This window comes from Otolemur garnettii, unplaced genomic scaffold, assembly GCF_000181295.1.
Source record: "Otolemur garnettii isolate 467f Iridium unplaced genomic scaffold, OtoGar3 scaffold00202, whole genome shotgun sequence".
Lineage (NCBI taxonomy): Eukaryota > Metazoa > Chordata > Mammalia > Primates > Galagidae > Otolemur > Otolemur garnettii.
Genome location: NW_003852597.1, coordinates 481,631 through 493,568, shown reverse-complemented (window position 1 = coordinate 493,568; position 11,938 = coordinate 481,631). Strand labels below are relative to the sequence as shown.

General features: G+C 43.3%; 1 protein-coding gene and 1 non-coding gene across 2 annotated transcripts in view; both read right to left on the bottom strand.

Annotated features, from left to right (window-relative positions):
* Window positions 1–803: 803 nt before the first annotated feature.
* ZSWIM5 (zinc finger SWIM-type containing 5) overlaps window positions 804–11,938 on the bottom strand; it is a 184,305-nt gene continuing 173,170 nt past the window's right edge. The window contains exons 12-14 of the mRNA XM_012812324.1: window positions 5,350–5,513; window positions 4,524–4,605; window positions 804–3,646 (exon numbers count right to left, since the gene is read on the bottom strand). Of these exons, the coding sequence (XP_012667778.1) occupies window positions 2,784–3,646; window positions 4,524–4,605; window positions 5,350–5,513 (1,109 nt within the window). The 3' untranslated portion in view covers window positions 804–2,783. The remainder of the gene's footprint in view (window positions 3,647–4,523; window positions 4,606–5,349; window positions 5,514–11,938) is intronic.
* Window positions 8,308–8,410, bottom strand: LOC111721916. The gene has a single exon (XR_002770903.1). It is a non-coding gene; the product is annotated as a U6 spliceosomal RNA (small nuclear RNA).

Below are 11,938 nucleotides of genomic sequence, written 5' to 3'. Positions count from 1 at the left end.
CGTGGCTGGCGCCTTAGCCGGTTGAGCTATAGGCGCCGAGCCCCTTATCCTTAGTTCCTTCTTAGCCTTTGCTTCTTCCCTGGGGCCTCTTTCTATATCCTCTCCTCTACAAATCACAGGTCAGGTAACAGTGAATTTATGTACTACAGCACTTAATGTCAGGGTTCTAACCACCACCTTCCTCTCAGCTATCCAAGTTGGAATAGAGTAGCACTTCCTAGAAATTGGGGGTGTAACATCTGTAGCAAAAAGAGTGGTGTCCTCATAGCATACAAAGGCCAAATTGCTAGGGCTCTGTCTGGGGAGGAAGGGGCGTATAGATCAAAGAGGGGCACAGAAGTGGTTAGAACACTTCAGAGAGGCATGGGAGGAAGATGGAGTATAGGTGAGCAGGGTGAAGCTAAGGGACCATAAGCTTTTGACACCAAAGGATGAAGAGTACATGAATGCTCAGAGCTGAGTTCCTTAGGATTAGAAGCTTAGATTAGTCCATCACCAAAGTGAGAAAGCCTCTGAAACGAAAAAGCCCTCTGGCACTTGGAGTTGCTCTATACTCTTTTCTGAGTACATCTTCTAATTTTCTTTGGACTGGTGTTTCTGCCAATCATGGTAGTACCTGCTTCCAAAAACAAGGCTCTGGGGTGTCTGTGAGCTCTGGAGAGGGGTCTGGCATGACAGGAAATTCTTTATCTGTCATTCTGCATCTCTATGAATCACGAGGCACCCACTGTGTTTTAGGCCCAAGGTAGGGCAATGTGGAAAGGAGAGAAGGCCTTCACTTACTTAGAGAACACAATGTCTGCTTTTAGAAAAATGATTTTTTTTCTGTGATCCATGATTTATTCATAGAAAAGCACTGTGAGTTCACACACTTGCTAAAAAAGGGGGAGTTGTGATACAGAAATAGGAGTGGCTTCTCTTTTTTACCAACCTGTTGGGCTGAGATGTTATAGGGGCCCTTGGCTGGACAGTAGGACATTAGTATCCACAAACAGCAAATACAACTTATTGGTCAGTTTGGAATAAAAAAGGTGACATAAACAGTTGTCAAAGAAAGGAAAATAAAGCAGATGGTGAGGTCCTTAGTTCACACTTCAGGTATACCACTGCTTCCCTATCAAACCCCACCCTCAACTTGGGAACTAAGACATTAAACAGTAAACACCACCAAGACACTGGTATCCAACTGACTTTTAAATGCCGGTGCTACCTCCTATACCTATTCCTGGCTAAGCTTATAAGGGGGTCAGGAAGGCAGCAGGAACCCTAGGGTTGACTACCAGGACTAGAAATTAGGAAAGGAAAGGCCAAATGCCTACCAGCCCCAGCCTCCAAACAAGCAGAAAAGTTTGAGGTAGAAAGCCAAGGGAAGAAAGCAAGTATGTGCTCCGAAGAGAACTGTGGAGCCAACGTAGCCAATCTCAGGGTAGAGGGAAACTGGTGCTTAGAAGCTTGTTTGGTGAAGAGAGGAGGCACAGAGATGGGGACAAATGTTTAGCTACTAAGAAATGGGGAAGAGAGATCTGGCAAAAAGAGACGGGACACATTCATGCAGCTCCTCAAACACGAATACACAGACACACCTACCTGTAGAAATACACTCAGTCACACATAAAGACATACAGATACATGGCTAGCAGACATACAGACAGAAACATTCATACACATGTATTCATGTATTCAGATACACATACACACTGAACATGCATAAACACGAGTGTACTTCCAGATAAGCATTCTCACATGTACGCAAACATGTATACTCTCACACAGAAACCCACAGTCCAGCACACATGTATTTACACATATACAGACATAGAACCGACACAGATATACATAAATATGTATGTGTACATGCAGGCAGGCAGGCACCGCTATATCTATGCACGTAGACACGTGTATTTAGACACATGTACAGATGTACACACACATACATAATTAGAGATGAAACCAGATATTCCCTAACACAAAGGTGACCAGAACAGGTGAATATTCTGAGCTCAGCAGGTTCCTAGACCTTCATCTTTGCCCTGCACTTATTTCTCAGGTGCTTAGCAGGCTCCTAAAAAGTGAGGCAGGAGCTTCAGTGTCCTCATAGCTTTGTGAGGAAAAAGTCTAAGTCCAGGCCTGTCCTCTGCCCCTCACCCACCATGGGGCTACAGATGCTGGGGTTTTTGCAAAGTCTAGACTTGGGATTTATTGTAACTGGTCACATTTCTCCTTGCCACATCCCCACTCTTCTGCTGCCAACAGCATACACTCTGCAAGGAAACCTGAGAAATGGTTGTGAGTCTCCTCCAGAAAACAAGCATATCCTCCCACACCCACAGCTACTTCAAGGGTCCATCCAATCAGAACCATAATTATAAATAGTTATAACTTTACAATAATTGGCAACACATATACTATAGTATTTACAGTGCCATAAATGCTTCTGTTTCTCTGGTTAAGCAATCCCTGAGACAGAACAGTGTTCAGTGTTTGCCAAGGGAGAGAGGGCCAATGCCCAGAACCACAGGATTACAGAGGCGTGAGGTGGCATGTTGTATCTGATCAACCTGCAGGGCCCAGCTCCTCTAGAAACAGTGGGCCATAGTGAGAAGCTTGCCATGGTAAGCATATTGGCTAGAGCTAGACTCTCTCCATCGTTAGCTTTGTGGTCCTTTGGCCTCAGCCATACGTGCTCAGAGTACTCTCAGGGTGTACAAGTGTTTTAATGTCCTTGGCTTGAACTGACGGTACTTGGGAGTCCAGGCTGCCCTGACAGTGAACAGTCTGCTTTCTCAGCCAAAGCGTTCTCGCACCAGCAGCATTAGCTTTTTCTTGCCTTTGTAGATCTGTTTGAGGTTGTCGATGAATTGGGCAAATTGCAGGTGGCCATCCTGGGGCAGCAGAAAGGTCTCTCGAGCCTTGCTCAGAAACTCAATGAATTCTCCATAGTGGCGGGGGCTAATATGTGTCAGGCGTGAGTGTGTGGTGTTGATATAGGCATTAATAGTGGCATCCAGCAGCTGGCGCAATGGAGCTTTGTCTGTGGACATGAGCTTTCCAGAGCTGCGGCGGCCTGGGATGCCAGCTAGGCCAGGTGCAGTCACAGTGCAGCGTCGAAGGATATCTGAAAGCACTGTGGCACAGTGTACACTCTTCACCACCAGCGGGATAAGGGCTGCCAGCTCATTCTTGCCCAGAGAGTGGCTAAGGGCACATGCCCAGAGCACATCATTGATGGCTGGGTGGGTGTCCTGGTTGTAGGCCAGGTTAAGATGGCTCATGGCCAGCGAGGCCAGCTTGAAGGCACGTAGCGGGTAGCCGCGGAGCTCCATGTAGCGGGCAATGGTGAACAGCTGTGAATGGGTCATGCCACCAGAAGCAGCGTCAATAGCAATCTGGTAGGCTGCCTCAAAGGCAATGTGGTCTTTCTCACAGAGTGTGAGGGCAGACAGAGCACAGCTCTGTGGATCTTTCATAGCACACTGCAGGGCCAGAGTGCGAGCACAGCTAGCCAGTTCCTCCCGCTGTGGATAGTCAAGGCTGAGCCGCAGGATAGTGGTGTGGGATACTGCAGTGGCAGCTACAATACTAGTAGCCTCAGTGGGGGTGAAGAGTGTGTACCAGCTCTGCAAGATGCTCACCAGGGCCCGCACACCTGTCAGAGAGAGCCTGAGCTCAGCCGTGGACATCTGGGTCCTGACCCAGGTCTGCCCAGGTTAGCACTTGGGAGTGAACTTGGCCTGTAGGGTTGAGTTCTCCCTCCTCCTCAGTAGCCTTGAGGTGATCTGAGGCAAACCAGGGCAAGGGGAGCATCCCAGATGGCCAGACACTATTTGGGTTTCCTTCCTATTCCTTCATTCCACAGGTCAGAGGATTGAAGGTCATTGCAGGTGCTTTTAGCTCCCCACAAGGATGGCAGCAGAGCTTATGATTTGCCTGCCCTGAGGCAGGATTGTAGAGCTGCCAGGGGTTTCTACCTGAAGTGGGGCCTCTAAGGTAGAGTCTTAGAGTCCTGTGCTGGGGCTCTGGGCTCTAGAAAGGGTCCTGAGGCCAGGTGTGGTGGCTCATGCCTGTAATCCTAGCACTCTGGGAGGCCAGCCTGAGCAAGAATGACTTCCTGTCTTTACTAAAAAAAAAAAAAAAAAAAAGAGTCCTGAGCCTTCAAGTTATCTGGGATTTCTTACAAGTATAGATAGGGACCAACCCACCAGGCCCACTACCTCCCAAGGGAACACTTGAGTATTGGTGGCTGAAAATTCATTCTCTCAGACATGTCTCTGATCAGAGGGTCAAAGTGCTGCTGACATTAGGATGTGGTTCAAGCAGTGAGGGCAGAGCTTGGGCTGGTTGAATAGAGGCCATCTTTTCCTACCAGCAGCCTCATCCTTTCTTAGGATCCTTAGATAAGGATCATCCTCCTGATCTTTGATCAGGAATCAAAATATGCAAGCTCTAAGGATTCACTGTCCTGTCCTAAGAGTAGGGCCTAGAAACTCCTTTCCTCTAGGGGCAAAGGGAGTTGGGAGACTCACCCACTTCTGTAGCACAGGTGACCAACCATCGTACCATCTCTCGGCGTCTCCAGTTAAGGGTTGATAAGGTCATCCGCATCACCTAGGCATAAAAGAGGTTTTTTCAGTGGGCTAATTCTAACTGCTATGTTCTCCTTTCCCCTTGCCATTCATTTATGCAACAAATACATTTTGTTGCTTTGAACAGTGGTCTCTCCCCTCATAAGTATAGACAAGTTTAATTTCTTTTTTTTTTTTTTTTTTTTTGAGACGGAGCCTCAAGCTATCCCCCTGGGTAGAGTGCTATGGCCTCACAGCTCACAGCAACCTCCAACTCCTGGGCTCAAGCGAGTCTCCTGCCTCCGCCTCCCAAGTAGCTGGGACCACAGGCGCCCGCCACAGCGCCGGCCATTTTTTGGTTGCAGCCATCATTGTTGTTTGGCGGGCCCGGGCTGGGGATTCGAACCCGCCAGCTTAGGTGTATGTGGCTGGCGCCTTAGCCGATTGAGCCACAGGTGCCGAGCCGACAAGTTTAATTTCTTACCCACTCCTTCCATCAATCAGATAGGAGACTTCTTTTATGACCTACAACAGTGTCCTTATTATCATACCTTGTATGACATAGAGAAATGGGGAAGTGAAGAGAAAATGGGAGCCCAAAGTTTCTGGCCTTAACTTAAAAATGGAGCCTAGTGTATGAAGTCCTTACCTTTTGCCTAGCCTAGAACTTATGTTTTAGGGACAAAGAAAGGACCAGACTTGGTCTATACCCAGTACCCCAGAGATCTTATCTTTTGCCAATTATCATTAGGCCAGAAACGTGGAAACTGCTACGCTTCCTCCATACCTGTAACCCAAGCTCCAGGGCCACATTGAGCAGGGTGCTGTCAGTACTACTGTCCATGGGAGTAGCAATCTTGAATGCATCTTGGGCCAGTTTGAAGATAAGGGAGGAAGAATGAATGTGCTTCTGTATTGCTTCCAGAATTGTTCGGAGTCTCAGAGTGTCTCCTATAGGCACCAAGAGAAGGGGCAGGGACAAGATCAACTTTAAAGTTTCCCTAAACAGTGATCTAATCACAACAGGCACTGCTTGAACTGGCTGCCATTAATTCACTGAATGCTTCTGAATACAACTATCCCTTCTGAGTGGTCAAAATATCTCAACTGAATCCATCTGAAGTTCCTTCCTTCCCTAGGTCCCCATATGAATGCACTTCTCTCCACCTTTTCATCTTTGTCATCTACCCTTTACCTTCCATACCTTCAGGTACCAGAAATAATCTTCCAGAATACTTGAATTCTGAGAGCTGCTTATATAGGAGGCAGAAAGCTACCTTACTACCAAAAAAGCATGCAAGTTGCATTGTTAGCCTCTCACTACAACTCCCTGGAGTAAAAAGACCTAGGCCATCACTTCTTACACAACAGGTAATGATTCGAGGAATACATCATCACATGGAGTGAAGGCTGCTGCATGAAGGCAGTATAGATAATGAAAGATTAGTATGTCTTACGAAGGGTAAATATGTGAAATAAGTATGGAATTAAAAGCAGGCTTTATGTTTTGCTTTGTAACTTGATAAAGTCAAAGTGGTGATAAAGTCAAAGTGGTGAGGCATGGTTACAGGGTTTGAGCAAAATATAATGGGGACCAACTTTGGTTTAGCCATTTAACAGCTCATTTACTTTATCTATAAAATGGAAAGCATAACTTTCAGGGTTGTCGTGAGAATTATAAACAATTTGTGTATAGTTAATATTCTATGACTTTGGCTCAGCACCTGTAACATGGTGGTTATGGCGCCAGCCACATGCACCGAGGCTGGTGGGTTCAAACCCGGCCTGGGCCAGCTAAGTAACAATGACAACTGCAACAACAACAACAATAACAACAACAACAAAAATAGCCAGGTGTTGTGGCAGGTGCCTGCAGTCCCAGCTACTTGGGAGGGGGAGGCAAGAGAATTGCTTAAGCCCAAGAATTTGAGGTTACTGTGAGCTATGACACCATGGTACCCTACTGAGGGCAACATAGTGAGACTTTGTCTCAAAAAAAAAAAAATTCTATGACTTTATTTTTATTATAAAAGAAGATAAAGAGTGTGTGTACAGTGTATATGTGTGCATATTTATGAACAGAAAATATCCAGGGTGGGCAGGGCATAGTGGCTCATGCCTGTAATCCTAGCACTCTGGGAGGCCTGCTTAAGGTTAGGAGTTCAACATCAGTTTAAGCAACAGCAAGATCTCTGTCTCTACTAAAAACAGAAAAAGTTAGTCAGGAGTTGTGGCAGGTACCTATAGTCCCAGCTACTTGGCAGGATTGCTTGAGCTCAGAAGTTTGAGGTTTCGGTGAGCTAAGATGACATCACTATACTCTACCCAAGGTGACATAGTGAGACTTTATGTGAGTCTCAAAAACAAACAAACAAACAAACAAACAAAAAAACCAAAAACCAAAACCAAAAAAGAAAATATCCAGGAATATTTATACCACCATCTTTCTAATAGTTAGTTTTGGGTGCCAGGATTATGGAATAGATTTTATTTATTCTATCATCTTTTAAAAATATATATATATTTTTGAGATAGAGCCTCAAGCTGTCGCCCTGGGTAGAGTGCTGTGACATCACAGCTCACAGCAACCCCCAACTCCTGGGCTCAAGCAATTCTCTTGACTCCGCCTCCCTAGTAGCTGAGATTACAGGCACCCACCACATTGCCCGGCTATTTTTTGGTTGCAGCTGTCATTGTTGTTTGGTGGGCCTGGGCTGGATTTGGACCTACCAGCTCAGGTGTATATGGCTGGTGCCTTAGCTGCTTGAGCCACAGGCACCGAGCCTTAAAAATAATTTTTAAGAGCCAGGAGCAGTGGCTCACTCCTATAATTTTAGCACTTTAGGAGACTGAGGGAGGAGGATCACTTGAGCCCAGGAGTTGGAGGCTGCAGTGAGCTGTGATTGTGCCACTACACTCCAGTCATGGGAACAGAGCAGGACTCTGTCTCAAAAAATTTTTAAAAAAAATCAATAGACTATGTCTTTAGAGGTTTTAGGTTTATAGAAAATTAAGCAGATAGTAATGAGAATCCCCTATTATTAACATCTTACATTAATGTGGTACATTTGATGAATCGATAATTAAGAAAGTCATCTAAAGTCATCTCTCAGTATCTAGGGGAGATTTGATCCCAAGACACTTGCTGGATACCAAAATCTGAGGATGCTCAAGTTCCTTATATAAAATGATATAGTATTTGCATATAACCTACCACATCCTCTTGTATACTTGAAATTGTCTCTACGTTTCTTATAATACCTAATACAATACCTACCCATCACTTCATTCAAACGGATTCAACATAGTAGTCAATGCCTGGCAAATTAACCCTTTCTGATCCAATGTTGGACAAACTACATTATTTATTTTTTGTAACCTAAAATAGATAATTATATTGTCAGGTGAATTCATATCTGTTTTTCTCTTTTAAAATTGTTAGGATAATTATAAGTAATCCACCAATCTCTTTCCTGCCCCAAATAAATAGAGTGGGGGAGTATGTGGGTGGTAGAAAAATTAAATACTTTTTTTTCTATTAAATCATAGCTGTGTAAATTAGCGCAGTCATGGGGTACAGTTGGCTAGTTCTATACACAATCTGAAATACTTTCATCAAACGGGTCAACATAGCCTTCATGTTATTTTCTTAGTTATTGTGTTAAGACATTTATACTCTACATTTAGAAAGATTCACATGTACCCTTATAAGATGAACCATAGGCGTGGTCCCACTAATTACCCTAAAAATATGGAACGCTTCATGAATTTGTGTGTCTTCCTTGTGCAGGGGTCATACTAATCTTCTATTGTTCCAATTTTAGTATATGTGCTGCCAAAGCGAGCACAAAAAACTGGATACTTTTGAGAATCTTGTAGAATTTCTTTGTCCCAAATATTTTCAATCCATGGTTGGTTGAATCCACAGATACAGAACCCATGAATATGGAGGGCCAAATGTACCTTATTAGTGTGGTACATATGATGAACCAATACATTATTAACTAAAGTCTGTAGTTTATATGAAGGTTTGCTGAGTGTTCTCCAGTTTTATGGAAGGTTATTTTGTTCCCATTAAAGAATTTTTCTGACTAATATGAAGGTATAGCCAGGTGCGGTGGCTCACACCTGTAATCCCAGCACTCTGGGAGGCTGAGGTGGGTTTATTGCATGAGCTCAGGAGTTTGAAACTAGCCTGAGCAAGAGTGAGGCCCATCTCTAAAAATAGCCAGGTGTTGTGGCTGGAGCTTGTAGTCCCAGCTACTCAGGAGGCTGAGGCAAGAGGATTGCTGGAGCCCAAGAGTTTGAGGTTGCTGTGAGCTATGATGCCATAACACTCTACTGAGGGTGACAAAGTGAGACCCTGTCTCAAAAAAAAAAAAAAAAAAGAAAAGAAAAAAAATAAAGTTACTTTACTTGGCATTACATAATTTACAAATGACAGGTAAAATTCAGTTTTAGTTGTGTCCTACACCCAGGGAATGTACCATATATCCTTACATTGTACCCTTAGGGTGGGACGTTATTAGACCCCTTTCTCCCCTTCTTGAATTTAATTAAGATTTTCTCTGCTTTGGGTCTGTGATTGTTAAGTCTCCTAGTTTCAAACTGGCAGTGAGTACATGTGATACTTGTTTTGTGATACTTTACTTAGGAGAATGTTTTCTAAATCCATCAGGGTTGTCACAAAGGATGCAAAGTTTCCATCTTTTTTTAGGGATGAGTAGTATTCCATGGTATAGGTATACCAGTTTATTAATCCATTCATGTGTTGATGGGCACTTGGGTTTTTGCACATTTTGCGATTGTGAACTGAGCAGCTATGAACATTCATTCCACTGCAAATGTCCCTAAAATGTCTTCTCTTTGTTTGGGGAAATGCCTAGGGGATTGAAGGGTCAAATGGTAGGTCTACTTTTAGTTCTTTGAGGAATCTCCACACTTCTTTCTTTCTTTTTTTTTGAGTGTAGAGATCAATAGCATTAAGTATACTCACCTTCTTTTATAATCCTCACTACCATCCATCACCAAAACTTTTTTTTTGAGACAGAGCCTCAAGTTGTCACCCAGGGTAGAGTGCTGTGGCATCATAGCTCACAGCAACCTCTAACTCCTGGGCTTAAGCAAGTCTCTTGCCTCAGCCTCCTAAGTAGCTGGAACTACAGGTGCCCGCCACAACGCCCGGTTAGTTTTTGGTTGTAGTTGTCATTGTTGTTTGGCAGGCCTAGGCTGGATTCAAACTCGCCAGCTCTGGTGTATGTGGCTGGCGCCTTAGGCACTTGAGCTCCACACTTCTTCCCATAGAGACTATACCAGTTTGCAGTCCCACCAACAGTGCATGAATATTCCCTTCTCTCTACACCCACACCAGTAACTGTTGCTTTGGGACTTTGTGATGTGAGCCATTCTCACTGGGTGGGGTTAGGTGATATCTCAAAGTGGTATTGATTTGCATGTCTCTGATAATTAGGGATGCTGAGCACTTTTTCATGTGTTTTGCTCAGTTTTTAATGGGGTTGTTTGCTCTCTCATTGTTGATACACTTGAGTTCATTGTAGATTCTTAGCAGACAAATATCTCTCATTTTGAAAGTTGTCTTTTTGCTTTGTGGATTGTGTCCTTGGCTGTCCAAAAACTTCCTAACTTTATCAAGTTCTATTTATTTGTTTTTGTTGCTGCTGCAATTGCTAGTGGGGTCTTTTCATAAAATCTTTCCCTAGTCTGGTAAGATCAAGAGTTTTCCCCACACTATCTTCTAGAGTTTTTATTTTTTTGTGTATTAGATTTATTTTTTTTTAAAATGTTTTTATTTATTTATTTTATTTGTGCAGTTTTTGGCCGGAGCTGGGTTTGAACCCACCATCTCTGGTGTATGGGGCCAGTGCCCTACTCCTTTGAGCCACAGGTGCTGCCCTGTGTATTAGATTTAGATCTTTTATGTATTAGGAGTTAACTTTTATTTATTCATTTATTTTTTGCAGTTTTTGGCTGGGGCTGGGTTTGAACCCGCCACCTCCCGTATATGGGGCAGGTGCCCTACTCCTTTGAGCCACGGGTGCCACCCTATTAGGAGTTAACTTTTAACTGGTGTGACTCCAGTTTCATTTGCTTACATGTGGTTAACCCAAGTGCCCATCAATACATGAGTGGATTAATAAACTGGTATACATATACCATGGAATACTACTTTTTTCAGCAGATTAAATAGAGATGGTTTTTCAAATAGAGATTTATTTATCAAATAGAGATTTTTTTCCCTTAGTGAATACTTCTGTCTGCTTTATTAAAAATTAGATGGCTATATGAGACTGGTTTCATCTCCAGATTCTCTCTTCTGTTCCAGAGATCTATGTCTCTATTTTTGTGTTAATACCATGCTGATTTAATCACTATAGACTTGTAGTATAACCTGAAGTCTGGCACAGTGATGCCTCCTGATTTATTCTTATTTCATAGAATCACATTGGCTAATCAAGGTTTTTTTCTGGTTCCATACAAAATGTAGAATTCCTTTTAAGATCTTCAAAGTAAGACTGGCATTTTAATGGGGATTGTAGTAAATCTATAGATTTCTTTGGGTAGTATACACTGGGCACGGTGGCTCACGCCTGTAATCCTAGCACTTTGGGAGGCCGAGACAGGTGGACACCTGAGCTCACGGGTTTAAGACAAGCCTGAGCAAGAATGAGACCCTGTCCCTAAAAAAACAGCCAGGCATTGTGGCAGGTGCCAATACTCCCAGCTACTCAGGAAGCTTGAGGCAAGATAATCGCTTGAGCCCAAGAGTTGAGGTTGCTGTGAGCTATGATGCCAGAGCACAATACTGAGGGTGACAAAGCGAGACTCTGTCTCAAAAAAACAAAAAACAACCCCCCCAAAAACCCAAAACCCAATATTAATTCTTCCAAGCCATGAGCATATGTACTTCTATCTGTTAACATCCTCTGCTATTTTCCTCAGTGCTTTATAATTCTCTGTGGAGATCCTTCACATTTTTTGTTAGATATATTCCAAGGTATTTAATTTTGTATGATGCTACTGTGAAGGGTATAATATCTTTGATCTGATTCTTAGCTTGACTGTTGTTAGCATATATGAAGGCTACTGATTTGTGTACATTGATTTTTATAACCTGAAATGTTGCTGTATTTCTTGGTCATTTCAAGGTCTCATGGTTGATGGCTTGGTATTTTCTAAGTATAGGATCATAACATCTACAAAGAGTGATAGTTTGACCCATTCTGCTCCATTTGGATACCCTTAATATCTTTCTTTTATTTGATTGCATGACTAAAACTTCTAGCACTATGTTGAAAAGTAGCGGTAATAGTGGGTATCCTGGCTTGGCGCCTGTGGCTCAAGCGGCTAAGGTGCCA